Below are 27,892 nucleotides of genomic sequence, written 5' to 3' on the forward strand. Positions count from 1 at the left end.
GGCGGGGCCAGAAGCTGGAGCCCCGCCCCTCCCTACCCTCTCCAGTAGCAGGTTTGAGCACAGTTCAATTGAGCAACTTTTTCTCCCCCCTCCCCAGCCCTGGCCATGGGGGTGGGGGCCGCGGGCAGGCTACCGCTGCTGCCCATAAGTTGGGCTGCTCCTGTTTGGTGCTGAATTGCGTGTTTCCATGGGCTTCTCCAGGGGAAGGATTTGTTAGCAGGAAAGAAAACGGGGGGAAGCCCCCAGAGCTCAGCAGCACCCCCCAAAGTGACCCCCCCAGCCGGGGGGGACACTACCCCGCAGAGCCGACAATGACCAGCCTCGGCTTTGATGACACTTCCCTGGACAGCCTGGACCCTTCCCTGACGCTCCAGGAATCCAGCGAGATCAGCACAGCCCTGCTGAGCGACATCGATGGTGAGTAGCGGCCAGGCACGCAGGGCAGAGCTGAGGCCGAGGAGCGGGCATGGACAGCTGGGTCCTGACCCCAGGGTCTGGGGACAGGGAGGAGCTGGGGGTGCGGATGTGGGGGCTGAAGGCGCCTGTGAACCCAGACGCCTGCTGAGGCGGGGGGGAGGGGGCTGGGCTTTATTTCAGTTTATTTCAGCGTGGTGGGGGTGGGAGGGTTTCTTTGCCCCCCCGCCCCCACCTGTGTTTCTAAGCTGCGGGAGGAAGCCGCTCACGTCGCACACGTGTGTATGCGAGAGGGGCAGCGATCCGCGGCTGGCAGCGCCTTTCGGGGGCTCTCTTCTCCCTCGGTGGGGTGGGGGCTCGGTGCATGGGGGGGGGGCCTGTGATTTCCGATCGCGCTGGGGGCTCCGCATGTAACCACCCCCTGATCGATTTTGCTTTCAGGAGCCTGCTGCTGTCCCCTGCCCAGGCTGCCGGCTGCAAGTGGGGTGCACGCTCGGGGGGCTCGGAAGCCAGGCCGGCCCCGGGGGGTGGGGCGCTCCGGGCTCTGGCTCCACGCCCGCTGCTGGGCTGAGTTGTTGCCCCGAGCCCCGCCCCTTTGCTCCCGGGGCGCTGACGTCAGCGGGCGGGTTACTCGCGGTCATTTCCCTCTTGCCGAGGAGAGTTCAGCCGCGAGCGCGCGGGCGGCCTGCAGGCGGCGGGGGGGCGTGGTGCGAGGGGTGGCCCAGGCCCCCAGGCCGGGCATCCATAGGCGGGGAGCAGCCCAGCTCCTGAGCCCCTCGGCGTGCTGATGCACAAGGCCCGCGGGCTTCCCAGAGAGCCCCCCAGGGCCGCTGGAGAACAGGGGCACGGTGCAATGGGCAGCCCCCCAAACCGGTGTCTTCCCCTGGCCAGTGGGGAACCCTGGTGGGTGGTTCGGCCTCGAGCGGGACGTTCGGTCACTGGCCCCTTTGCCCGAGATGCTTTGGGCAGGATAAAGGCGCCTGGCGGAGCGTGGCGCAGTGGGTTGGAAATGCAGTGTCACCGGTTCGCCCCGCAAACTGCTCCTTTGCAAGCCCTGAGGGGTCCCGCGAAAGCTTTAGCCCACAAAAGCTTATGCTCAAATAAATTTGTTAGTCTCTAAGGTGCCACAAGGACTCCTGTTCTTTTTTCCGGGCGGTAGTGAAACCTTAGGAGCCACTACCGTGGTTCAGGCTGCCCGTGGGTCTCCGTCAGCACCTGCGTTCCTGTGGGTCTTGTTTATTTTGGGAGAGCCCAGGAACGGGTCCCATGGAGCTAGGCACTTGCTGAAACGTTCACCTCGTGAGCTGTGGCTCTCCAGGCCTGGACTGTGCCTGGATTAGATTTTATCACATGTCCTTTTTTGTGTTCAGGGACAGTGGGGATGAGGGGGCACATTTCCGGGGGGGGGAACCCCCAAAGTAATCGTGGGTGGGTGTAAGGGCTGGATCCAAAGCCCAGTCGGGTCAATGGGAGGCTTTCCAGTGACTTTTGATCAGACTCTAAGTGAGCTTGGTGTAGCAGAGATGACATTCGTGTGGTTCTGCACGCTCAGCCCATCCTTTCCGATGTTCGTCAGTCCAGGAGTGTCGTCACATTCTGGTTTTGTGAGTGATCTGAAGCACCTGATTCAGTTCAAGCTGGTGTTGCATGTCTAGCTAGTCAGAGGGTGCATTTTGTGTCTCAGAAGGGCCCCTGTGGCAAAGCCACTGGGGCTTGTGAGGTGCTTAGGGCCACTTGCTGTGGAGAAAGGCATGCATGCAGCTGTTGGACTTGTCAGCTGAGTTTGTAAGTGGTGGAAGGCAATTGCTTTTTCTGCCTCCACAAATTAAAAGCAAACAAACTGGAAAATAACCTGCTAAGAGGGCACTTTAATCAAGCAGTCGAAGGCAGGAGGAGATCAATGGGTGGAAGATGCTGGCCTAATCCAAAGTGGAGTTAAGGGCCATGTTTTTAACAATGAGGGTAACTGACCATTGGCCAAGGGAAGTGGTTGCCTCTCTGGCATTTGGCATCTGTGGGTGAAATTCTCCCTCTGTTGGAGTTTTTCCATCAATTTCAATGGGGCCAGGGCTACACCTTTTATCTCCAGATTGGATGTCTTTCCAAAAGACTCACTCTAATTTAACCACAAGTTTAATGGGCTTGATGCAGGAATCTCTGCGTGGAATTGTCCGGCCTGCATTGTGCTGGAGGTCAGGCTAGACGATCACAACAATCCTTCTGGGCTTTAAAATGGATGGAAAAGTCACAATTAAATGCAATCTGAAGTCTGTGCGATCTGTCACTCAAGTGAAGGATTGCCCAGAGTTAAGCCTTCTCCTGCCGTGTTGCCTGGCTGGTAGTTTATATTCTTTGAAGGAGTAACAAAGAGCAATACATTAAGGGTTACATTTAACATGGGAAAGACCATGAGTGGGGGGGCTAATGTGGCAAAGTTTTAAGATTGCACTGGTAATATTAACTCCTACCATCATCAGCCTTCTGGGGGGTTAATTTCACAGCTTAATGATGCAATCATGCTGGCTTTTTACATTGACTGACCTTGAGCAGAAGATTAGTAAAAGGCAGTTATGTTATATGGTCTATGTATTGCACATCCATGGGGCCCAAGCTATGTTGCTGAGAGCCAGAGCAGAGGGAGCTTTGGATCTGGCGTTCATGGTCCAGATCCACCTCCAGTTAATTGCATTCTGTTAGACACTAAAACCTGCCATCATTAACCACTCAAAGGGCCTCCTGCTCCCCTATTCCCTGCCGTATAGTCGGAAGTTTGGGGTGTGTGCCCTTCTGCTAAAGGTGGAGCAAGTGTACTTTCAATATGGCCCTGATCCTGCAAGCTGCTGACCTGGGCAGACCCTGACCTGCTCGCTGAGTCAATGGGGGCTCTGGCTCAGGGTGCACTGCGCTGACCTTTTTTGAAAGGGGTGCTTGAGTGGATTCCCTGACCACTGTGAATAGGTCACCCCTGGGGCCCTGCTCCTGCTCCCATTGAAATGTACGGCAAAGCTCCCGCTCGTGCTGTAAGGCAGGTAACCTCCAACACTGCAAACATCAGAAGATTCCCACCACCCTCCAATCACTGTGAGAGCTGGGGAAAGGCAGGGGCTGCTCAGTGGGTCCCTAATTCCCCACCCCCACCCCCCCGAGGCCCTGTGCACGCCTTATCATTTATGAAACAGGCACTTTTGTATTAGCTCACATGTGAGTCATGTATGCCCAGCACAAGCCTGACCCCACTGATTTTGTGCATTCAAGGGGCCCTGTTCTGGGCACTGCATGGACATGCAGTGAAAAGCAGCCCCCACCCATGGAGCTAGCAGGCTGACTAGGGCCGAGACATGTCGCTCGGCTGGCATTCATAAATACAGTGAACCCTGCCGAGAGCCACCCGTCCTGCCTGGGCAGCTCCCATGAGGATCCCTTCTCCCATGATCTGCTCCACCATCTTCCTTAGGAGAGCCCCCTGCTGTGCACACCCCCTGCGTCGGTCCCTTAAGACTGTCATTTCTGCCCTTCCCTGCCCCATGGAAGCTGCTAGCAGCACATCTGACATCACTATCCTGCAGAGTTGTATGCTGTGATGCCAGTCGCCTCCATGCATCTCCTCACCAGCCAGCCCGCCTCAGGGGTTCTCCCCAAGCTCCAGCAGAGCCACTCAGAGGCGGGGACAGGTTGTTTCTGCCAATGCTGATAGCAGCTGTGCTCACCTGCAAGCTTGGCTTGCTCTGAGGTGTCCTGGCGTGGTTCCTCCAAGCAATGAGTAATCCTGATGGGTTGGCTGCTGCGGCCGTGGGCTGGGTATGGTACCAGCAAATAGGCCCCACTGGAGTTAGGGGGAGCCCTGCTGAGGGTGTGGAGAGCCCCTGATGTGAGCTGGGGAAGCTGGAGCAGGCAAGGGCTCTTGCCAGCAACCCAATGGCAGGACTTGGGGACAGAACGGTAGAGGAGCAGGCTGACCTTTGCAAGGACTTGGGCAGCGTTGCATTGTGGGATCAGAAGCCCAGCTTGACTGCCGCTGCCTCGCTGTGTGACCGTGGGCTAGTCCCTCCCATTCACCTTTGAAACCCGCCTTGAGACCTGCACAAGGACAAGCACTCAGGGCCTGATTTTCAAAGGTGCTGAGCCCCTGGTGCTCCGCTTGATGGCCATAGGAGACATGGACACTCGGCATCCGTGGAAAACACTGCTGAGTGCCAGGCGGTACCCTCGCTCCCAGGGGAAGATGGGTGCGTCAGCAGCCTCTTCCAACGCAGGAAAGAATTGGGAGCTGGTGCAGAGACAGTGATCCCCAGCCTGGCACCTGTGAGCCTTGCAGGTGGCTGCATTTGCTCTTTGCCCTGGGAGTATGACTGATGGAGCAAGACTCACTCTCTTCTTGTGTCAAGCTGACATCCCGGCATTCCCCAAGGTAGGCATGATGCCCAGAGAGATTGACAACAGTCTCTGAAAAGCAAACGTGCCCACCTGCTGCCCAGGGAATTCAGAAGGTAACTTCCAGTCAACTGCAATTCAAACGTGGACTTTATCCCAGGGCAAAGGGCTCGCCCTGTTTCGGAAATGCTGCACAGCTGTTGCTGTTATCTCCAGGAGCACAGTGTGGCTAAATTCCTGGCGGGGCTTCAGTTTTGATGCAGATGTCAGTGGCTTGCTTTTAGTCCCATGCTATAGGCCAGATCCCCAGTAGGTCAGTTGCATTCTGTCTGTTAAATTCCTCCCCTCTTCTGTGTTTAGTTAGCTGCCATGTCCCTTACTCCCTGTCCTAAATGGCTGTTCCGGTGTTGCTGTGCGCAGTTAGTAGCTGCCATGTTGTGCTCCAGAAGTGGCTGCATTTTGGCTATGCTAGGGAGAATGCCATTCCTGGTAATAAATAGCTTGTGCTTTGGCAGTGGAAGACTATCCCATTTCGCATGCTCCCATTCCGCGGCTGGCTGGGATGACACACGTTCCCAAGGGGGTGACGAAAGACAGGGGAGAATGAGGATAAAAGGATGGGGAAGAACTAAGGTGCCTGAACTAGGCTATTTTGCCATCCATGCCCTTCACCCCTCATCCTCACAGCACAGCAGTGAGCTCCCACCCTGGGGCTCTGCCTGGGATCCTGGACAGAGCAGTGTGGTATTTGGTGGGCAGAATGAGGCATTGTGGTTATCTTCAGGGAAGTCTGGCTGCATTTCTCCTGGGTCCTGGTTACCCGTTGAAAGAGGAGGAGGCGTGAGCCGACTATTCTGGGAGCGCACAGGTGGTCGGAGATGGGTGGCTCGGGCCAGGGAGCTGACCAGAAAAGGGCCAGAGCTATCTGAGTACGAAGGAACCCCGCGGCACAAACAAGTTTTATCTGACCCTCTAACAGCGCATGGACTTGTCCCTTTGGGCCAGCGTCATTCCCTATGGCATCTGGTTTCTCCGTGGGGCCTTTGGGTTCACGTATTCGGTATCGGCATCCTCTGGATTGTGTTTTCCTTGCTCTGATGCAACAATAAAGAATTTCTCTGTTGTGGAGTTAGCCATTCCCCACACACACACTGTGTGGGGTGACCTAGGCTCTCCTGCCCAGTCAGACGTGCCCTGGCGGCATGTGGTGCCCACTGACAGCAAGAAGCTTTGGGTGACCATATTTCCAGAAGTGAAAATGGGACACTGCATGGGGCTGGTCCAAGGCCCCTCCCCTCCTGATGGGCTGGCCCCAGCCGCTAGCCCAGCCCTCCCTTCCCTCTCCCCCGATGGACTGGCCTCAGCTGCTCCGCCAAGGAGCACCCCCTGGACTGTCACTGGTCACTCGGACCCTGCCAGACCACCCTCCCCCCACTGGAGGCCGTCACTGGTCTCTCGAACCCTGCAGGCCCCCTGCTTGAGGCTGTCACTGATCTCACTCGCCCCCCACACCACACCGCACTTTTTTGACAGAAGTGAGCATTTGTCCTGTTTGCTCTTGCCAACCTGATCAGTCCGCAGGAGCAAACGAACAGGACAAATTCCCTCTTTTGCCAAAAAAGTCAGGATGGTCGGGACAGGGCTTAAAAAAGGGACTGTCCCGGCCAAAATGGGAGGTCTGGTCACCCTAGGGCAGCGCCTCCTCACATCTGGAGCGGAGGGCTGTGTGGAACCCTCGTGAAGCCACTTAAATCGAGAGGCTTCAACTTTCTTCCAAGTTGCAGACCTGGGAGTTTGCAGGGTGTGGCACTGGGACTCCAAGGGAGAAGCTGCGTCCAGTTGCTCCTGATCAGCTCCAAGTCCCAGGGTGCAAAACAATCCTGCTTAGGCCCCGGCACGTGGCTCCCATCCAGGGATCCTCCAATTCTTTCGTAGCACGGATCGCACCTTAATGGAGGGACTGTCTCGTGGCCCCTCCGTTGTTCCCATGCACCATCTCTTAGCCACCCCTCATGCATGATCCCCATGACATCCCTATGGCTACAGCAGTGATTGCTTACTTGGACAAGCACATCAGGGAAGCGTGGGATACCATTGCACGTGCTTCTAATGCTGTTCAGCAGCTGGGTATGAGCAGAAGGGGCCAGCCCCATGTGACAGGCCAGCCCATTGGGCTGCAGACTCCCAGCAAGAGCTCCACAGGCCCTAGCCTGGGACTCTCCGAGCTAGTTCACCCCTTCCATCTCTGCTGAGTGGTTCTCCTGTACTCCCAGGCAGTCACAGGTCTCTAGATGCCGCTAGGCTTCAGAGAGGAGCTCTGGAGTCTCAAAGCACCAGGGCAGCGCCAGTTCCAGAGGAGGGGGCAGCTCGAGTTTGCTTTTGCTCCAGTGGGTTTATTCATGTGAGGGGGGCTGTAATTGGTGGGCGCTCCTGGTGTCCCTGCTGCACGGTCCTGGTGTGAAAGATGCTGATGGTAGAAGTGGTAGAAGTGGGAGGGGTGGATGGGGACAGAGGGGTTTCACGACCGTGTTTTTGTTATTTGTTATCTGTGTTATTGCAGGGCCCGGGCCCCCCCCGGCACTAGACGCTGTAGAAACTTGTGCATGGTGCCCATTCCTCAAGCAGGCCACTAGGGACTGGGGCTGGCTCCAGAATAGAGCCTCGACTTGTTTCCAAGGCCAGATGGGACCATCCTGGGCACAGATAGCTGAGGGCCTTGGCGCTGGAGGGTCCAGCAATCTGCCCTGCTATCTTGGAGCTCAGGGCACAGAACTGTCGCATTGCCACTGGTGCCAGCAGCCCAGAGGGCTGTGCATGCTGGCACCAGGGTGAGCAGGGCTGAGAGGCAGGCCCTGGATTCTGCAGCTAGGCAGGGTGGGGATGGAGGAACTGGTTTATCTGCCTTGTTTTCAAATGGATTTGTGCTGTTCCAAACACAGACTCGACCCAGCCAGCGCCGGGGGCCTGGCCTCAGGTTTTTAGACTCTTACTACGTGACTTGTCTCTGCTATTTTTATGCCAGTCCCCAGGCCGCACCACTGGGCTCCAGCTATGTTGCGTTTTTCGGGCTCAGTTGGGCTCCCCGTTTGGCCAGTGTGGCATGGGAGGGGGGCTCTGCTTGGATCTTCGCTGGCAAACAGATGGGGCCACATAACCCCTTGCCCCCGATGGTTGGCGTTGGCTTGAAAGGCACGGAGCCAAATGCCTTTGTTCCGAGTGGGCAGGGCCTGCCGTCCGCTCTGCCCACTGTCTGATCCCCAAGCCGTGAGACCAGAGGCCAGGGCCTGGGATCCTCCCTCGCTAAGGGAGGTGGGGGTGCAGCTGTGTCAGGTGGAAGGAGAGAAACAAGGCACTGCAGGGCAGCGTCCTTCAAAAGCGCCTGGCTCCCAAGGGGTTAACTGTGAATGACCGAGAGTAACCCTGGCTGGCAGCACCGGGGTTAAGGCAAACGGCCTGGAGTAACCCAGCGCCATTCACCTTGGAGGCTGCGCAGGGAGGCCCAGGCTGTCTGGGGGCGGTTGGCAGGGCCGGATAGCGAGGCCGGGCAGGCGGGCGCCGATTGGTGGAGAGGGATCACCTCATGCAAGAGCCGTGATTCACAATTCCACCCGCACTCCTTCCCCGACGGCTGGGGAGGCGGGACAGGGCGGGCGGGAGGCACCCGGGTTTGAAATAATCACACACGGCCCCGCTGCTCAGACTCTGCCACCCTTCTCCCTCCGGCCTGCCAGGCTGATCTGGGCTCGTGGGCCCCGCGGGCACTTGACCTGTCCCTGGGCCATGGCTGGGATGGAGTGCACTTTCGAAGGTATCTCCCCCATCCCGCGCACACTGCTTATTCTGTGCATATAGGCTTCCAGATGTGCAGTTTGCTTCCCCTCCACCCCCCGCCAGATGTGCACCCGTCTTGTGGGGAGACTGAGGTGGGGCATCTGGGCGAGTGTGTCTCCCCCCGCAGTAGGGGAGGGTCACCTCTGTTTGCGGTGTGGGGGGAGGCTGAAATCTCTCCTGCTTGGTTCCATTGAATGCTGCCCAACTAGAAAGCTAGGCACCCCCTTCTGTGGGGTGCAATCCATTGATGGCCTGCAGCACTTGCTGAGCTCAGCCGTCCCAACAGAACTCCAGTGCTGCTGGAGTGGAGTCACAGCAGTGCCTGGCCCCGTCCCTTTGGAAACTGCATTGAGGGGAGGGAGGGAGGATTGCACGATTCTGCAGGTGGCTGAGTCTGGGGAGCGTGGGGTGAGTGAGTGGTGGGAGAGGTGGGGAACTACTCACCTATAACAGGTGACAGCCTGTCTCCTGCGGGATCCACTTGCTCAGGGACTTTCCTGGGCTGCAGGCTTTTGTATTTTGCCTGAGTCTGTCATTTTCCTTCTAGCAGCCGCCAATCCATGTCCCCACTGCCCTCATACTTGCTTCCTGAGCTCTCCCTTCTTGCTCCGTTTGGAAAAGGACATTTACAGCATCCCTATAAAGCGGAATAAACGTGTTTGTGGAAGAGTGGAGTGGGGGGCTGTTACCTGCCAGCTCTTCGGTGACCACCTGGAAATGCGCCATGCAAGACCTCTGAATTATGCCACGATACCATGGTGAAGGCCACATCGGAAATAGACGGACTGCTCCATAATGTGTGTGTGTGTGTGTGTGTGTGAGAGAGAGAGAGAGAGAGACAGATAGTGTGATTAGATACTTATAACGCAATGTGATCTCAGATAGTCCATAACCCCTACAACGTGCTTCCTAGTGGTGCATGCTGTGTATTGTGTTATAATTGTATAATGCTACTCTGTGCAGATATACAGACCCAGAGTGCAGCCGTTTGTTACCTGCGCTGAGGCTCTGCCCAGCACCGTACAGGTGTGATCACAGCAGGGACAGGAGTTATCCAAGCGGTGCTAGGCTCTGCCAGAGTGTTACAAATCTGCCCTAATTGCACCTGTGGCCTTTTTGTGTGGCAGGAAGATGTGAGAAGTGTTCTCAGGCGACGGGATGGGTCGGAGCAGGGGCCTAGGACCCGGGACTTCTGGCTTTTGCTGACATGGTACATGAACTTAGGCAAACATTTTCAGCCTGGTTCTGGGTGTCTCCAATTTTGGGAGCCCAGCTTAGGACCTCGGGACCTGATTTTCCCAGGTGCTGAACAACCACAGCACCCATTAACTTCAAGTAGGGTTAGAGGTGCTCAGCAGCTCTGAAAATCAGGCCCCACGTGGCCCAGGCCAAGCTCCCAAACTCAGTACTGAAAATGTAGGCTGAGATTTTTGAAGCTGACTAGGAGAGTTAGAATCAGGACTCCCCATCCAATGAGTGGGGCTGTGAATCTAACTCTCCTAGTCAGTTTTGGAGACTTCGCCTCAGAGACCAACCACTCTGTGCCTCAGTTTCCCCAGGCACATGGTGAGTACAGTGATATTGACCTATCTGGTAGCTGAGCTGGAAGGATCAGTTTGGTATGAACCGGCAGAGGAGGCACCAGGACAGTGCACAGTATTAATTAGTGGCTGGCGATAATTGCAGCAAAGCCGTGGCCATCGGAAGGCTGGGTTCCACTTGAGAGAGGCCACTGGCTCAGTGTGTGACCGGGGGCCATCTCCCCTTGCCGCACTTGTAAAACACGATGAAAAAAACCCAGCAGCTACTGCTGTGTGAGAGTGGAGTCGTCCAAGGTGAACAGATACCACAAGAGACCCTGCGTGGCCTGGCTGGCTGGCTGCAGCTTTCTCCTTTCCCTGCTGGCGTCAGTGATGCCTGCGCGTCTGGTTTCAAGCAGCAGCTTAGACTCTGCTTCCTGCAGCCCCAGGCTCATTTGGCAGCCTTGTCTAGGTGAGGAGGGAAGGGCAGCTCCCAGGATCTGGTGGCAGACTGTAGCTCTTGAACGCAGGTTCACCCTGGATGTTGAGAGCATGCGTTTCTTGCACACCTGCCAGAGGCTAGAGTAGCATCCCCGTGGATTCTGGCCCTTTCTCACCTGATCGCTGGGCGTGGTGATGGAGTAGCCATCCCCTCCCCACCCCAAACTGAGATGTTGGCCCATGGGAAACACTGCCACGGCAGGTGAGCATGAGCACCAAGAGCTGTGTTTACCCGGCTGGGGGCCCTGTCCCCTCCTTAGTTTGAGCAGCCTCAGGGCGGTATAGACAGGAGGGTTGCAGGTCCTCTCACACTGCAGGTCACGAGCTCAGGCCGTGGGCCCTGATCTTGGGCTCTGCTCTGCGCTCCCCCTGCAGAAACCCGGACGCCAGGCTCCATGGTGCAGGGAGAACTGGGGCAGCCTGCAGGAGACAGCAATACCTAATGGGATGGGCCCAGGTGACTGGAGACATCTCCTCTGTGCCGTGCCTAGGCTGTCTGTTTCCTTTCTGGGGGTACAGGATTGACATGGCTCAGACCCAGATTCTCCCCTCCCCCTGGTCCAATTGCCGGCAGCTCCCCAGCTCCGTCTGCAGGTTGGGCCTGGCCCCCAGGTGCTTTTCTCCAGTGTTGGTGTAATTGGGACATTGGATCACAGCTGAATTTACACCAGAGAAGTCCACGACAGGGGCACTGAGCAGCCATGTGGAGGGGGAAAGGAGTGGGGCGGGGGTTGGGTTTTTTTAGTACCAGTTGGTCAGAAAAAGCCTCTGGAAGCCTGAAGCAGAGCGCAGACGGGGCTGTAAGTAGCAGGAAGCATTGATCCACAGGGAGGGTGATGGCTGCTGGGCTGGGACACAAGAGACCCAGGTTCCATTCCCTGCTTTGCCGTAGACTCCTTGGGCTAGTCACTGACTTGCTCTGCGCCTTGGTTTCCCCTCCATACAACAGGGCCAGGACCATAATCCTGCTTTTCCCCTTCCCGTTGTTGTGGGGCTGGGCAGCAGGGCTCTTGCTCTCGTTACAAGTACATATAGTCCCTAAGCCAATGGGTCGTTATCGACCCTCTGTGCTACCACAATACGGAAAACAATAATAACCCTTCCCCATCTACAGCCGGCACAGGATGGGGCCCTGCAGCCTCTGCTCCAGCCCACGCAGGGGGCTTGTCAGCAGCCCAGGACGTCTCCCTCCTCCTGTTCATTGTTTTCTTGCCATTCAGCCTAAGGGTCCCCTGTCAGTTCCCCTCGCGGGCTGGATGGGGTAGAATCCGGGCCCAGCCCCCTTGCTCGTATGAGTAGCCCTCTTGTGAAGCCAGGGCGGCACCCCACGTCAGGAAGGGTGCAGGATCGGACCCTCTGGGGTCCGGCCGGGCATGGAGCAGCCGTAAGAGGAGGGGTGTCTCCTCCCTGCCTCTCCCACTTCTTGCCTGGATCCAAGTCTCCCCTTGGCAGCTGGTCTTCAAGCTCCCCCTGCTGGCAGATGCAGTTATCACACCCACAGCTGACATGCCAAGGACGGTACCCGACTCCCCTAGGCTGGCGCGCTGTGCGTGGGTGGTTTGTACAGAGTTCGAGTGGGCTGGGCTGGGCCCAGTGGGTCTGAAGGCTTTCAGTCTAGCCTGCCAGCTTGGTCTTCTACCCCCTCGGAACCCCCCCCACCCCACAGTCCTGTGCGTGGCACTGATGCTGCAGCTGGGGGCAGTTGATGATGGGGACTTTGGCAGCTAGCCCTGCAGCCACCCAGTAGAAGGTGCTTGAGGAGCCCCGCCATCTCCCCCACATGCTGTCACTGAGGGCTGGCGGCTGGGACCCCATGAGACAGGCCGGGATGGAGGGAGCTTTAAAGCAAAGGTGCCGGAAGCCAAAGGCAGCCTGCAGCCACTGAATATGGAGAGGTGACCCGCGGGGGCTGCGTGTCGCAGCGCGCCCTGCTCTGCCCATTGCGGAGCAACCTCCTTGCCCTGCTGGCAGCACGACATGGTCTAGGCGCGAGTGTGGGCAACCCCTGGGCGGGAGGGTGGGCATGCCCCTGCTGGTACATGCAATAGCCAGAGGAAGGTGCAAATGGGAACGCTGAGCGTGTGCAGTAAGACTCAACTTTTGGCCCCAGTTGTTGGTTCAGTCCAGCCTCCCCTCTCCCCACACCCCAGCTGAGATGAGTTTGGGGGGTTCAGCCCCGTTTCTAAAGGTGCCCACTAGTCAAAACCCGCAGCTGGCACAAACACCAGATTCAGTGGCGAGGCCCAGGGTGCAGTTAGGTCAGCTGTGCCAGCCCTGAGGCTCAGCTGGTGGGGCAGCATAGAGGAGCTGGCCTGGTTGGGGATACAGGACCTCTGGGTTCCCAGAGCTGTTTTATCCAGCACCAGCCTCTACCCTACTGGCAGTGTAATAACCGAGCTGGGTCTGGTTGCAACGTGGGCAGCTCTCACCCTGCAGGGTGTGTAGATCCCCCTCCCTGCCAGACAGCAAGCCCTGTATTCAGGGGGATGTAGATCTCTGTGGTATGGGATCCCTCTCACGGCTGGGCTGGCTTGGGGTGTTTTCCAGACATGCTCCAGCTGATCAACACCCAGGACAATGAGTTCCCGGGCTTGTTTGACACTCCATTCGGCGCACCTGCCGCCCCGATGCCAGAGGCCAGCACGTCTGTGGGGCTGCCATCCACACCCGGCTCTCTCAACGGCTACCTGGGGCCCAGCCAGGCGCCCTCCTCCACTCCTGTGAGCATGTACCAGGTGCCTCCGCCACTGCAGAGCTTCTCACCGCAGCCCCAACAGAGGGCCGGGCCAGGCCTGACAGTGTCGCCAGCGTCGGACATCAAGGAGGAGCCCATGGCAGTGTCTGCCAGCCAGCCCCGGCCTCTGCCCCAGCCACAGCAGGGGGTGATGACAGCCCAGAGCTTCGTCCCGGCTTCCCAAGGCCAGTTCACCCCACAGCCCTTGGTGGGCTACCAGGGTCAGCACGGCTTCACCGGTGAGGCTCGGGATGGGGGCAGGGCCCCTTGAGATGGGGCTGGGTCCTGCTGCGCTCCCCTGTCTCCTGTGGGACTCCGAACTGGCCCCGAAAGGGCTGTAGTCTATGGGGCAGCACTGGAGTGGGATCAGCTCCTGTAGATGATGCGATGTCCCCCATAGCTAATACTGTAAGGGGTTCATTTAAAGGCATGCTGGCAAATAATTTAGACCTAATCTTTTGGCCTCAGTTTTTTTCTAGCCTGGGTGGGAATATCCTTTTGGGTCTTTAAAAACATGAATTTAAAAACCAAATCTCACTGAACAGTGGGGTTTTTCTGTTTTGGAAAAAAAAGTGGGAGACAATGTTTATATAGGACCTATAGTATTGTCACCTCTGCTGCTGTCGGGGCAGCCAGCGGGAAGAGTGCAAGCTGAGCACTAGTAATGAGGCCCTGAGGGGGATATCCCCATGGGGGGGGGATCTGTTTAATGGGGAAAGGGCAAAATGGGTGGGAGACGTGGGCTGATTTCAAGGGTGTGATCAACTCTGGCTGGTTCCCTGGCAGAGTGTGGGGCATGATGGGTGATAGTCTCTGGAGCATCCTGAGTGAGGAGAGTAGATGAGCTGGGCCCTTGGTCTGCCTGGCTGACGCAGGCTCGTGGGTGGGCAGGGCCCCTGGAGTGTGAGGAGCAGGCTCCACACTGCGTCTAACTCGCTCTCCTTTCCGCCCTCAGCAGTGCAGCCCGGAGGGGCTGCCCAGTCCCCGGCCAGCCTCCCTCACTCCTCTCCACAGATCCAGCCCGTCACCCTTCAGGCTCACGTCCAGAACATCTCGCCCCAGCAGCTGCTGGCCGCAACCACCACCGGCACCTCCCAAGCTATCTCCTCCCAGTTCCAGCAGGTCCCGGTAAGCTGGGGCCAGGAGCATGGACAGGCAGCAGGAGATCCAGGCACTCCTGCCCCCCGCGCTGGGGGTGTGGAGCTCCAGTGCTGACCCTCTACCCACCCTACAGGTCCTGCTGCAGCCCCACTTCTTCAAGGCCGAGTCCTTGTTCCTGACAGCTGTGAAGACAGATGTCTCTGGGGCAAAGACCTCCAGCCACACGTCACTGGCCACCACGGCGGCCGTCCAGTCTGCGCCACTGCAGGTCCCGGTAGGTGAAACCCTCGGGGGTCCCTGTGTGTGAGTCTCCCCCACAAGCCCACGTCTCCACCCCCAGGCTGGATCTGCTGGTTGGCCTCAGGCCTGTGGTCAGAGCCAGTCGGTGGGGAGCTGGGAACAGACCCAGGGCTTCTGGAGGGGGCCACTTAGGGATCTTGGGCAAAATCAGTACTTGGTCCTGCTAGTGAAGGCAGGGGGCTGGACTGGATGACCTTTCAGGGTCCCTTCCAGCTCTGTGAGATAGGTATATCTCCCTATATATATTTTTTACCCTCCCTTCCTCCATATCCTCCCTTCGTGTGTCAGCCAGGGCCTGGGACTGCCTCAGCGGTTCTGTCGTGGGGCATGGCTCATGGCACGTCCCCCCTGCCATCTGCAGACCTCCGCCAGAGGTGGGGACCTTCCCTGGAGACCAGCAGGGGCTCAGCCAGTTAAAGCCATAGATAATATCTGAGACGGGGGTCAAGGCATCGGCCAATTGCAGCTAGAGAGCAGAGCTCGGGTCCTGGCTCAAAGGGGACGAGTTTGATGGGTCTCAGCAAGTTCCACATCTCAAAACTAAAATGGAGCTTGGCATGGTCAAATGTCAGCCCCAGAGCGGTTCACGGGTGGGAATGTCAGGAGGGGGCTGTGGGTTGGGATTGGGGGCAGGAGCAGGGCTGGGGGTGGATGGAGCCCAGGGCTGGAACAACAGGGCAGGGGGCTGCTGTGTCAGAAGCAAGGCGTCCTGGCAGAGCTGTGCAGGGGAGCTGCCTGGGGTAGGCGGAGGGGCTCTTTCCTCCCCGCACCATGGGAGGGTGGGCATACTCCTGGCTCCGGCTGGCCGCAACGCCCTGCTCTCTCGCAGACCCTGGTGAGCGGAGGCACCATCCTGGCCACGGTGCCGCTGATGATGGATGCTGACAAGCTGCCCATTAACCGGCTGGCGACCAGCGGGAAGCCAGTCTTGGTGCAGAACAAAGGCGAGAAACGCACAGCGCATAACGCCATCGAGAAGCGTTACCGCTCCTCCATCAACGACAGGATCATGGAGCTCAAGGACCTGGTAGTGGGCTCAGAGGCCAAGGTACCCGAGCAGTGGTGGGGCCTGTCGCGGCAGGGTGGGGGTGTCTGTCCCAAGATGCAAGCACTGTGGTTCCCCCCTCCGTCCAGCTGCTGGGTGCTGGGAGGTGCTGCAGGCCGGGAATGAGGGGCATCAGCAAAGCTGGCTGAGGGTACAGTGGGGCGGGGGCTGAAGGGGCTCCTGCCCGTCCCTGTGCTGCCTGGGTCTGGCGGCCATGTCGCATCCTGGTGCCACCATGACACGGGCATGGCCAGTGGGTTGAGTTCTGCCGCCCGGTTGCTCCTCCGCAGGGACAGCACCCGACAGCGGTCGACACGGAGGTGGGGGGAGGGCAGCATTGCTGGGGGCCACTCTAGACCTTCTCCCCAGGGTTGGCTGCACCCGGCGGTGGGGGGCAGCTGTGCCTGAGCACCCGTGTCCCTCTCTCGGGCAGATGAACAAGTCGGCCATTCTGAGGAAGGCGATCGACTACATCCGCTTCTTGCGGCAGAGCAACCAGAAGCTGAAGCAGGAGAACGTGGCCCTCAAGATGGCCGCCCAGCAGAACAGTGAGCGTGGGGTGACTCTCCCAGCTGGAGGGCAGGGGGAGGGGTTGGGAGTTGAACCCAGGTTATGCCACCAGTGAAGTGAGTTTGGTGGGTCTCAGCCTGGCCACAGCAGAGGCCCAGGACCACAGTAGCAGGTGTGAGGTGTCATGGGGGCAGTGGGTTGGGATTGGGGGGCAGCAGCAGAGGGGAGGGGGGACTGCATGAGGGCTAGGCAGGGGGGAGATGATGTGTGGTGGCACAGTAGGGGAGAGGGGCAGTGGGGGGTGCTGTGGGGCGGGCCAGGCAGAGGGGCAATGGGGGGGATGCTGTGGGGCACTGCACAGCCCAGAGCGATGAATGCCCCAGCCCATTGCAGGGTGGCACAGGCTCTCCAAAGACACGGGGCTGGCTCAGCTACCTGGGGGGAGCTGTAAGCGGCAGCCTCTCCTCATGCCCCCTCTGCTTTCAGAGTCCCTGAAGGACCTAGTGGCCACATGCGGCGGGAAGACGGATGTGCCCATGGAGGAGATCAAGCCAGAGATGATGGACATGCTGACGCCCCCACCCTCGGATGTGGGCTCCCCCTCCCACAGCAGCTCCCTCTCACTGAGCAGCAGCAGCAGCGATTCGGAGCCCGACAGCCCGCTGTTCGAGGAGACCAAGGTCCCGTGACCGGGGGTGCTGGGCTGGGCAGGAGACAGCTCTGACGGGACCCTGCCTGGAGCCAGGGGCTGGCGGATGCCCATGCAGAGCTAGGGACGGTCGAGTCAAACACCTGACCCAGGAGCGAGCCCTACCCACGCTGCTTAGAGACGGTCCCTGAGCCTGGCCCGTTACCCAGTCGGCAGACATGCAGGCTCCTCTCGGGTGCCACGGCGTTGGGGGCAGGCCCAGCTTGGTTTGCCCTGGGTGAGGGGGTGACGGATCTGTGCAGCACAGCCCCCCAGTCATAGCTGATGCCTTTCACCTTAGAATATCAGGATTGGAAGGGACCTCAGGAGGTATCTAGTCCAACCCCCTGCTCAAAGCAGGACCAACCCCAACTGAATCATCCCAACCAGGGCTTTGTCAAGCCTGACCTTAAAAACCTCTAAGGAAGGAGATTCCACCACCTCCCTAGGGAGCCCATTCCAGTGCTTCACCATCCTCCTAGTGAAATAGTGTTTCCTAATATCCAACCTAGACCTCCCCCACTGCAACTTGAGACCATTGCTCCTTGTTCTGTCATCTGCCACCATTGAGAACGCCCTGGCACGCTCTGTGGGTACCGTCCCTCCAGCTCAGCCGGAGCAGACCCACTGCCTGTAGCAAGGACTCACGCCCACCTCTGTGCTTGGCTTTCAGGGGAAGAAGGAGCAGCAGCTGTCCACCGGCAGCCTGGGTATGCTGGATCGCTCGCGCATGGCTCTCTGCGCCTTCGTCTTCCTCTGTCTCTCCTTCAACCCCCTGGCCTCCCTGCTGCGGGGCACCAGCCCCAAGGGCACCCCAGAGAGTGGGGCCTCTCCTGGCCCTGGCAGGAGCATAATGGGCCAGCCGGATTCCATAGGTAAGTGTTGGGAGCAGCACGGAGCCAGATGCTTGGCTGGGGGTTTTAGTGCTAGAGAGTGGCAACTAGGGCCAGAACCCCCAGGCCAGGTGGCTGTGGCAATGGGGGCCAGGCCAGAGACTAGCAGGGAGTTCGGTGGCTGGGGCGATTGGGTCCAGGCCTTATGGTAGAGGGAGCTGGGTGGCTGGGGCAATCAGGTCCGGTCCTGGAGGTAGAGGGGGCTGCGTGGCTGGGGCAATGGGGGCCAGGCCGGAGGGGAGCAGAGGGCTGGGTGGCTGGGGCAATTGGGTCCAGTCCTGGAGGTAGGGGGGGCTAGGTGGCTGAGGTGATCGGGGCCAGGCCGGAGGGGAGCAGAGGGCTGGGTGGCTGGGGCAATTAGGTCCAGGCCTGGGGGTAGAGGGGGCTGGGTGGCTGGGGCAATCGGGGCCAGGCTGGAGCGGAGCTGAGGGCTGGGTGGCTGGGGAGATCGGGGCCAGGCTGGAGGGGAGCAGAGGGCTGGGTGGCTGGGGCAATCAGGTCCAGGCCTGGAGGTAGAGGGGGCTGGGTGGCTGGGGCGGTCGGGGCCAGGCCTGGAGGTAGAGGGGGCTGGGTGGCTGGGGCAGTTGGGGCCAGGCTGGAGGGGAGCAGGGTCTGGCTGGCTGGGGCAATTGGGTCCAGGCCTGGGGGTAGAGGGGGCTGGGTGGCTGGGGCGATCGGGGCCAGGCTGGAGGGGAGCTGAGGGCTGGGTGGCTGGGGCAATCGGGGCGAGGTTTGGAGGTAGAAGGGGCTGGGTGGCTTGGGCGATCGGGGCCAGGCCTGGAGGTAGAGGGGGCTGGGTAGCTTGGGCGATCGGGGCCAGGCCTGGAGGTAGAGGGGGCTGGGTAGCTTGGGCGATCGGGGCCAGGCCTGGAGGTAGAGGGGGCTGGGTGGCTGGAGCGATCGGGGCCAGGCCGGAGGGGAGCAGGGTCTGGCTGGCTGGGTAAATCAGGTGCAGGCCTGGGGATAGAGTGGGCTGGGTGCAGTCACGTGTCCAGGGTGCTGGGAGGAGCAGCCAGTGCTGGCAGGCGGCCCTGAGTTTGGGGTGTGGCCCCACGTGGCCCAGTGGGCTGTGACGCCCCTGCTGGGTGATGTGGTCCGTAGTGTGGGGGGGCACTCCGGGCCATTGGTGGGGCCGGAGCTAGCTGTGATGTGCTGCTAACGCCGGCTCCCCCATCCCTCTCTGCGCCCTGTGCCCAGACGAGGCCTCAGGCTGGCTCACCCTGATCTTCTGGCTGCTCAACGTGCTGGTCGTGCTGGGAGCCTTCGTCCGGCTCTTCATCTATGGTGAACCTGTCACCCGCCCCCACTCGGAGCCATCCATCCTCTTCTGGAGGCATCGCAGGCAGGCAGACCTGGACCTGGCCCGGGTAAGGAGCAGCGCTGGCTGGCTATGCCCTGGGAAGGGGGCTCCAGGCTCCCATTGCCCCAGGGCAGGTCCCAGCCCGGAGCCTTGTGCATCCACCCCACGTTAGCCCTGGTTTGATTTCTCCTTCCTACTCACTGGGTGCTCAGCTGCTTCTAACAGCCAAAACCCTACCCCTTTCTGCCTGCCTGGCACAGCCCCACCCCTAAATCCTGCCAGGAAAAGCCCTGCCCCTCTCTGCCCACCTGGCATGGCCCTTCTCTGGCCCTGGCTGCTTGGCATGCCCTGCTCCCAACTTCCCAGAAAACCCCCTGCCCTGGCAGAGGCCTGATACTCAGCAGAGGGATTCCCCACCACACAGGCGGCGCGTTAACACCCTGCATCCTCTCCGCGTTGGCAGGGGGACTTTGCTCAGGCCTCCCAGCACCTGTGGACGGCCCTGAAGGCCCTGGGCCGCCCGCTCCCCACCTCCAACTTCGACCTGACCTGCAGCCTCATGTGGAACCTCATCCGCCACCTGCTGCAGCGCCTCTGGGTGGGGCGCTGGCTGGCCGGGCGGGCGGGCGGCTTCCGGCGAGACAGCGAGCTGAAGGCTGACGTGCGCAAGAGCGCCCGTGATGCTGCCCTGGTCTACCACAAGTTGCACCAGCTGCACATGACAGGTAAGGGGCACCTGAGGGCCTTGATGGAGCTGTGATTACTGGGGGTTGGGCCACAGGGATTGGGGCTGGATATGTGGTTGCCCCATCCCTGAGCAGGTTCCGTGCCAGCCTCTCACTCAGCTGTGCCTGTCCCCGTCAGCCCTGAACCACAACTCCCCTCTACCCCCCACCCCCACTATTCCAGCCCGTGCCATGCAGGGGGGAGAGGCACCAGGTGTCCAGCTGCTACCCCCCTTCTTCCCGCTCGCGCCGCTGGTAACCTGAGCCCTGTGGGGAGCCAGGAGCTCTTGGGGGCCATGCCCCCCGACAGGACTGAGCGTGGAGGCCCTGGTAAGGCAGGAGTGCCCCCCCGGCCAGGCTGATGTCCCACATCCTCTCGCCCACAGGGAAGCACGTTGGGGGCCATCTCTCCGGCATCAACATGGCGCTGAGCGCGGTCAACTTGGCCGAGTGTGCCGGCGACACCGTCTCTGTGGCAACGCTTGCTGAGATCTACGTGGCCGCGGCGCTTCGTGTGAAGACCAGCCTTCACCGGCGCGTCCACTTCCTGGCGGTGAGTATGGCTCGGGGGTGGGGCTTGGCTCAGGGGAGGCGGGGTTCCTCCATGCCCCGCCCTCCCAAATTGCAGACACCAACCCCGAGCCCACCTGCTGGGCTCCTCCTAGAGGGGATGCTATGGGAAGCCATCTAGCCTGGCACTGGTACCCACTGCCAGGAATCTATCCAGCCTGGTATCTGCACTGGGCCCATGTAGCTTGATATCGCCTCTCCCTACCTTCCTGCTGCCTCAGACCTGCCCTGGAGCTGGCTGCCAGCTCTGGCCATGGCTCTCTGCCCAGACAGCACCATCCTGCCTGGCTGCCCCTAGGGCCATGCAGCTGGAGGGGCTGACCCGTGTCTCTGCCCTGGCAGCGCCCCTTCCTGTGCAGCGCCCGGCAGGTGTCCCTGTCACACAGCGGCACTGTGCCCCCAGGCATGCAGTGGCTCTGCCAACCTGTGGGCCACCGCTTCTTCGTTGATGGCGACTGGTCTCTGAAGGGCACCCCGAGGGACAGTATCTACAGCTCCACCGGCAATCCAGGTACCCCCTCCCCCCGCATCTCACTGCCCAGCTCCGTCTCTGCAGGGCATCAGACTGGGGGTGGACACTGCCCCGGTGGGAGGCAGACAGGGACTGTGCCCACACTCCCCATACTCAGCTCTGCCAATGCCCCTCAATCCTGACCCACAGCTGCCATGGGTTCACCTACAGCTCTGCTGATGCCCCTCACTCCTGAGGTTTAGACACTGTGGCCTTTGTCTCCAGAAAAATGGGCCTCTGTCACACAACCTAAAGTGAGCCTTGCCTGCCCTGCCCTTGGCAATAGGGATGCTGGGCGCCCTGCCAGGCTCCAGCCTGCCCTTGCCTTTATTAACATTTTGGTGCCTGGACCCCCTGTGCCTGGCAAGGGTTCCAGGGTCTGGAGATACGGGGTTTGGGCTCCAGTGCCCCTCAGCTGGTTCCTCCCCCCAGCCAGGATGCTCCAGGCACAGGAAGGTGATAGGGCCTAATCCCGCCTCACCACCCAACTAACAGGCCTCTCTTGGCGTTTCCAATGGGGGCCAGTGGACCCTCTGGCTCAGGTGACCCAGCTGTTCCGTGAGCACCTGCTGGAGAAGGCCCTGTGCTGTGTAGCCATGCCGGAGCCCAGCCTGCCAGTGGCTCACGGAGAAGGGTAAGTACCAACCGTGGGGTCCAGGGCAGGGATGCACCCAGCCTGCCAGCTTCTGGCTTCCTCCCAGCCTGCAGCACCCTGCCGGCGACCACTCAGTCCCCGTGCTGCAGGGATGTGGCCCAAGCATCCACCTGAGGGTTATGCCTGGTGATCCCTCCCACCAATGGCTCTCTGCCACCAGCAGGGCCCTGAGCACCTCGGCCCTGCTGGGGTGAGCCAGTGCCACCCCATATCACCAGGAGCCCAGCTGCTCCCTGCAGCACCTCTAATTCCTGGGGAGGGGGTGGGGACCCAGGACGGTTCGTTCTTCTGGCACCCGTCCCTAATGGCTCCTCTGCCCCTCGACCCCAGGGAGTTCTCCGATGCCCTGGAGTACTTACAACTGCTCAACGGATGCTCGGACACTGCTGGCACCCCCAGCTGCACCCTCTCCATCAGCGCCGGCATGGTGGCTGGCACAGGTGAGGCCATCGCTGACGGGTGCAGACAGGGGGCAGGGGAGGGGAGCCCGGAGCCTGGCATGTGGCCTGGCGCTGAGAGGCAGGGCTAAAGCTGTAGTTGGGTCTCTGCATGGGAAGCTTCCTGGAGCACCCGCCACCTGGGGTGTGCAGGCCGAGGTGGGCATAGTGACCCCAGGGAGTGTGAAAGTTACCGGCTGGAGATCCAAGCTGGGGCAAGTGGGTATGGGATTGGTGTGGGGGGTGCTGTGCAGGGCAAGGCATCTGCGGGGGTAGGAGGGAGTTGGCCTGGGCAGGCGAGTGTCTGTTGCTCACCATGATAGGCTGGCTGATGCCATCGGTCCCGTGTCCCCCACTCACAGGCAGCGACCCTGTTGCCAAGTGGTGGGCGTCCATCGTCACCGTGGCGATTCACTGGCTGCAGGGGGATGACGAGGCGGCTGAACGGCTATATCCGCTGGTGGAGACCATGCCGAGGGCCCTGCAGGTGTCAGAGTAAGTGTCTGCAGGGATCGGGAGGGGGAGCGGGGCGGGAGGTGCATCGCTGGGATGGGAACAGCATCCCCTTGGAACAGCTGAGCTCTGCAAGAGAAATGTACCAGGGATCTCAGGGTAGGGGAGTGACACTGTGTCATGTGATCAGCTGTGCAGTCACATGATCTCCAAAAGGGGGTGCCCATTGCATCTCAGGGAGCCAGCTTTGGGGGTGAGGCCAAAAGTTGGGGCAGCATTGAACAGGGGTCGGTTATCCCAGCCCACCCCTCAGTGCTGGGAGACCCCAGCCGGGGGCCCCATGATGACCCTCTCCCCCTCTGCCTGTGTAGGAAGCCCCTGCCCAGGGCCGCGCTGCACTCCTTCAAGGCGGTGCGGGCGCTGCTGGGGAAGCAGGACAGCAGCCAGGCCAGCCTGGGCCAGTGCGAGAAAGCCAGCGGCTACCTGCGGGACAGCCTGGGGCTCAGCTTGCCCGCCACTGGCACCCTTGACAAGGTGAGTCCCTGTGGCCTCGGCCTGGGGGTGGGTGAGAAGCTGCGTGTGACCGGACTCTCCCCTAGCATGCACCACATCCACTGAAAGGCAGCCACCTCTGGGGCGAAGCACACAGGGCTCCAGGAAGCAGGGTATGGTGCCGTATGCAGTGGAACCATCTGGCTTTCTCAGGCCATGCATCCAGCTGTCCCCGGGGCCTGACGCACCAGACACACACCTCTGCAGGAAAGGACCGTCCAGGGGGGCACAGCGCAGTGGCCGCAGCTGTGGTGCATTGTAGTTGCATTGCATGTGTGAGAACAGGTGTGCAATGCCCCTGCAGTGCAGCCCAGATGGGGCTTCTTCCAGCACCAAGCACCAGCCTGCAGCAAGGCGCCAAGGCAGCAGTGCCCCCGCTGGGTACTGCAGAGGGCTACTGTCCAGCACCGGCCCTGGCAGACCCCGAGGAGACGCCCCCAAGCCATAATTCCCTCGCACCGGCCATCACCTGTCAATGGGGCATCACCGTAGCCAGCAAGGAACTTGGAAAGATGGGACCCAGATGGGCCAACCAGTTCCATGGCACTGCGGTGGGTGGGAGGGCAGGGGAGAGTCAGGCCCAATCTACCTGGGCCGTGCTTGTTCTCTGCAGTGTCTCTGTGGGCGCAGCCCTGGGTGGCGTGTGTCACACAGTCTGTCTCCCCCCGCACCCAATGTCTGGCTGCCCCTCCCCCTCACTGGTGCCCCTTTCTCCCCCCAGGCGGTTCAGCTCCTCCTGTGCGATCTGCTCCTCGTGACCCGCACCAACCTGTGGCAGCAGCACATGAATGTCAGCCAGCAGCTGAGCTGCGTCTACCAGGCCTCAGCCCTGGAGCTGCAGGGCTTCCAGCAGGACCTGAGCAGCCTGCGGCGCCTGGCCCAGACCTTCCGGCCAGCCATGCGCCGGGTGAGCCTCGCAGGGGAGGGGCTCGGGGGGTTCAGCTCTTTGATTGCTTTGTCTGCTGAGCACATGCTTCCCACCATGAGCAGAGGCTCCATGGCTGGCACTGGCCAGGGGATGGGGATGGGGTCAAAGTCCCTGCGTGCAGACCCTCCCTGGGGGCTGGGCTGGTGCCGGGCTGCCCGGAGGCTGACTGTCTATGTGGGCTGCTCCCCAGGTATTCCTGCACGAAGCCACTGCCAGGCTGATGGCCAGAGCCAGCCCCACCAGGACCCACCAGCTGCTGGACCGCAGCCTGCGCAGGAGAGGGCCTCAGAGCAGCAAAGAAGGTGAAGAGGGAGTCTGTGGCCCAGGTGGTGTGGGAGCAGCAGGGGGAAGGGAGCCCAGATTGCCTTCTGCCCCCCAATATGGGGGGCGCTTCACTGGGCCAGCAGGGACTGGGGCGTGTGCCCAGCCCTGCCCTTGGACTGGGAGGAGGATGCAGCCTCCATGGCCCTGTCTGTCCTGGAACTGCCAGCCGGTGCCAGCTGTGGGGCTGTATGGCTGCCCTTATGAGAGGGGCTGAGACCCAGCAACTCATGACATGGAGAAGTCCGACCGGGTTAGGGCATGGGTGGGCTGGGCGGAGGACTGCGTGCCCGAGTGGCATGACACCAACCCACCCTGCCTGTGGCAGCAAATGGGCTCAGTTCAGCCTACCACTGCAGCCTACTTGGTACAGGACTGCAGGGGGCCAGCCCCAGGCCAGTCCAGGGTGTAGGGATCAGCAAGATCCCCAGTGTGTGGCTGGCAGGGCTAGCGCTGGAGCAGTTGTTGGCACCCTGGGGGCAAGGGGCAGGACCAATACCCCCGTCCATCTTTGCACATCTCCCTCTGTGCAACGGGCGCATGATCATGGCCTGGGCCTTCCCCTGCATGGCCTTGTCCCTCCCCTGGGGCCCCTCTGTCCATGCGGGCAGCTAGCGCTGAACCAGCAGGGCCCTGTGTTTGCTCTTGCAGCCAGTGAGCCGGAGAGCCACCCCACGCCACGGGAGCATGCCGAGGCCCTGCTGCTGGCTTGCTGCTACCTCCCGCCCAGCTTCCTCTCTGCTCCAGGCCAGCGTGTGGGCATGCTGGCCGAGGCCGCCCGCACCCTGGAGAAGCTGGGTGACAAACGGATGCTCCATGACTGCCAGCAGATGATCATCAAACTAGGCAGCAGCACCACGGTCACCACCGGATAGCACTGTGGCTGGAAAGCCATGGACCATGGGGGTGGGGAGGCCACTGCTCTAATGGGACTGCTCCAGTAATAACTGCTCCCTCAGGGCTGCTGTGCTGTGTCGTGGTCTATGTGTCTCCTTGCTTAATTGGCGGGAATGTTAGTCATTACTGCTGGGAGGGGCTGGGAGCCAGGACTCCTGGGTTCTATTCCTGACTCTCTTCTCTGACCCTCGTGTGCCTCAGTTTCCCCATGGGTGTAAGACACTTCCCTACCTCGGGGGGTGCTGGCTGCCAAGTGGTGACACTGTTGGCGGGTGGCTGCCCTGGGTGCAGAGATGCTGTCATGGCAGGAGGAAAGGGTGGGTGCTCTGAGGGGGCTAAGTGTAGAGGCTGGGGCTGGTGGATGGGGGGTTGCTGGCTGGGGGTGATTGCTGAGAGCCAGCCCCCTGCACCCACAGATGGAAGGGGTCCAGCCTGGCCCTGGCTAGAAGAACGCCTCCAGCATGTGTGGGGTGCCAGGGGCCACGTGGCCCAGGCTCTGTGCGGGTGACTGTGCGCTGGCCCTTGGAGCCACAGCCAGGGGGTCTGTGGGCACCCAACGAGCCTCCCACCCCTCCCCTGTGCTAGGGCCTGGACTCCCAGCTGCTCTCCTGCCCTCACCCTCCAGCATAGCCCCCCCGCTCCCTGCCCCACCCCAGCTCTTCCTCCCTGCTATGCTGGAGGTGGGCACGGGGGACCTCTAGTGGCACCTTCTCAGTATTACAGTATTGGTCTCGCTCCAGCCCTTCTCCCTGGCCTCCAGGCAAAGCGTTCTAGGCTGCTGCCCCCGCCTCTGCCCCACCGCCCACCCTAGAGTTCCCCCGTGGAAGGCCTCTGCCTCCCTTCCTCAGCCGCTGGCAGTGCCTACCCCGGTCGTGCACGGTGCTGGTGCTGGGCATCAACTGGGGGGGCTTCAGGGAAAGGGAAGAGGGCAGTGCTGAGGGGACGGGGGGGCATCTCCCAGGGCTCACAGCATTGCCCCCTGCCCTCCCTGCCTTGGCCCCTTCCCCTGCGCTTCCTTTTTAAAGGTTATTTTCATAGTTGGAGAGTTTTGTACAGACGATTAAAGCTGCTTATTTATAGTTGTGCCTGTGCTGGATTGTGGGGGGCTGGACCCGACACTCCACCCTGGGACAGTCACAGAGCGCAGCCTCACCAGGGCCAGGCATACTTGGGGGTGGCAGTGGTATTGCCGCATCTCCCCAGCAGGATCCAGCCGGGGTATGTTTCATCCAGCCCATCACCTGACCCCGCAATAAATGAGGATGAGGAGGCTCCCACTGCAACCGGTGCACCTCTGGGGAGCCAGGTGCTGCCCTTGGCCTTGCTCCCCCCTGGCTCTGGTGACGCAGCCTGGGTGCAAGGATCGTCTGGCCTGGGCCTCTCCTGGAGGGACAGGGGCACTAGCATGCAGGGCCGGCATTAAGCTGATTCACCCGATTCCCCGGAATTGGGCCTTGCTCAGGGATCTTTGGCGGCGAGGGGTCCTTTGGTGCCGCGGAAAACCCAGAGCAGCTGCCCTGCCGTGGAGTATTCTAATGGGGCCACGTGGGTCATAAAGCTGTCCCTGCTAGCATGGACCCAGCAGGAAGTCCCTGTGCCTGTGGCCTGCTCCTGCTGGCTCAGGGCCAAGCACTCAGAGCTGCTCTCCTAACATTGGAGCCTTTGGCTTTTTCATGTTGCCAGGGAACCCTGGTGCCTGGCGGGATGCAACACAAATGTCAATTCCCAAGGGCTGGTTGCCAATATGGCCCCTCTTGCTGCAGAAATTGGGGGACCCCATCTCTGCCCTCACATTTCAGCTGAGCAGAGGCTGACTCTGCTCCCTTCGAGGGGGACCGTAGCTCGCTCTGCACAGCGTCCCCCGAGCACAGCCTGACCCAGCTGGCTCCCATCACAGCCTTGGTGGTGCCTGGAGAGCCAGCAGCCTCAGAGGGCCTAGAGCTGCTCGGCTTTAGGGGTGGGGTCTCCAGAGCCCCCAGCTGGTTCTAAGTAGAGTCACCATGGTCCTATCCCACCCTCAAGCTGGGAAAGGATCTTGGGCAAACCAAGTCTCCTGGGTTCTATTCCTGACGGCCATTGCCATGCTGCATTACCTACGGGGTATCACCCCCGCTCACTGGGCCTCAGTTTCCCTCACTAAGGGCAGGAGGGATGTGTTGTGTCACAGGGGTTCCACCTGTGATGCACATGGGGAGGGCAAAGGCACAGACTCCTCCTGGGGTTGGGTTGTAATGGGGCGAGGGGAGACCAGGGCATCAGCACAGGGTGGCCAGGGGCTGGGCCCAGCTCAACAGGGAGAAGAGGGGGAGACGGGAGCAAGCTGGCCCCTCCGCTCCCCCTGCTGCTATCAGGGACAGGGTCTCTTCCTGGGGGAGGCACATCACCCCACCGCTGAATCAGCCTCATCTATGTGAGCTAAGATGGGGCCCACATGGGTGTTTTATACCTTCCCCCTTCAGACCTCTCCCCTCTTGGCTGCTACCCTCCCGCCCCCACGGCCTGGAGCAGAGCACCCGAAACTGTCACCACACACCCCACGGCCAACCGTCACACGGGGCCGCCACCAGGGAGCCTGGACCCACTCCTTGGAGCAGAGGCTCAGCCAGCCATGGCAGCTCCGCCAGGGCATGCCCAG

The 27,892-nt window shown here is 60.7% G+C and overlaps 1 protein-coding gene across 7 annotated transcripts; it reads left to right on the forward strand.

Moving 5' to 3' along the window:
• Positions 1 to 10: 10 nt before the first annotated feature.
• Positions 11 to 26,336, forward strand: SREBF1 (sterol regulatory element binding transcription factor 1). 7 transcript variants are annotated; one of them, XM_050967866.1, is made up of 20 exons: positions 321 to 417; positions 9,167 to 9,374; positions 13,185 to 13,610; positions 14,327 to 14,499; positions 14,606 to 14,746; positions 15,602 to 15,820; positions 16,251 to 16,365; positions 16,814 to 17,007; positions 17,689 to 17,890; positions 19,106 to 19,275; positions 19,672 to 19,933; positions 20,320 to 20,486; positions 20,846 to 21,014; positions 21,510 to 21,648; positions 22,000 to 22,109; positions 22,469 to 22,601; positions 22,931 to 23,093; positions 23,833 to 24,018; positions 24,230 to 24,341; positions 25,012 to 26,336. In XM_050967866.1, exons 2-20 carry the CDS (start codon positions 9,359 to 9,361, stop codon positions 25,233 to 25,235), a joined length of 3,321 nt encoding a protein of 1,106 aa, XP_050823823.1. In that variant the 5' UTR covers positions 321 to 417; positions 9,167 to 9,358; the 3' UTR covers positions 25,236 to 26,336. The 7 variants fall into 7 exon arrangements, with proteins under 7 accessions (XP_050823817.1, XP_050823818.1, XP_050823819.1 ...); XM_050967864.1 differs by having other exon boundaries at positions 323 to 417; positions 9,164 to 9,374; XM_050967863.1 differs by lacking the exon at positions 321 to 417 and adding an exon at positions 8,496 to 8,593 and having other exon boundaries at positions 9,164 to 9,374.
• The last annotated feature ends 1,556 nt before the right edge of the window (positions 26,337 to 27,892 follow it).

This window comes from Gopherus flavomarginatus, chromosome 9 (assembly GCF_025201925.1).
Source record: "Gopherus flavomarginatus isolate rGopFla2 chromosome 9, rGopFla2.mat.asm, whole genome shotgun sequence".
NCBI classification, from domain to species: Eukaryota; Metazoa; Chordata; order Testudines; family Testudinidae; genus Gopherus; species Gopherus flavomarginatus.

Excerpts from the sequence above, each read along its gene's own strand:
- SREBF1 (XM_050967860.1), top strand. The coding sequence starts at position 312 with ATGACCAGCCTCGGCTTTGATGACACTTCCCTGGACAGCCTGGACCCT. Across the intron at positions 17,008-17,688 it reads CGCTGTTCGAGGAGACCAAG|GGGAAGAAGGAGCAGCAGCT; the intron begins GTCCCGTGACCG and ends CTTGGCTTTCAG. Across the intron at positions 19,934-20,319 it reads GCACCAGCTGCACATGACAG|GGAAGCACGTTGGGGGCCAT; the intron begins GTAAGGGGCACC and ends TCTCGCCCACAG.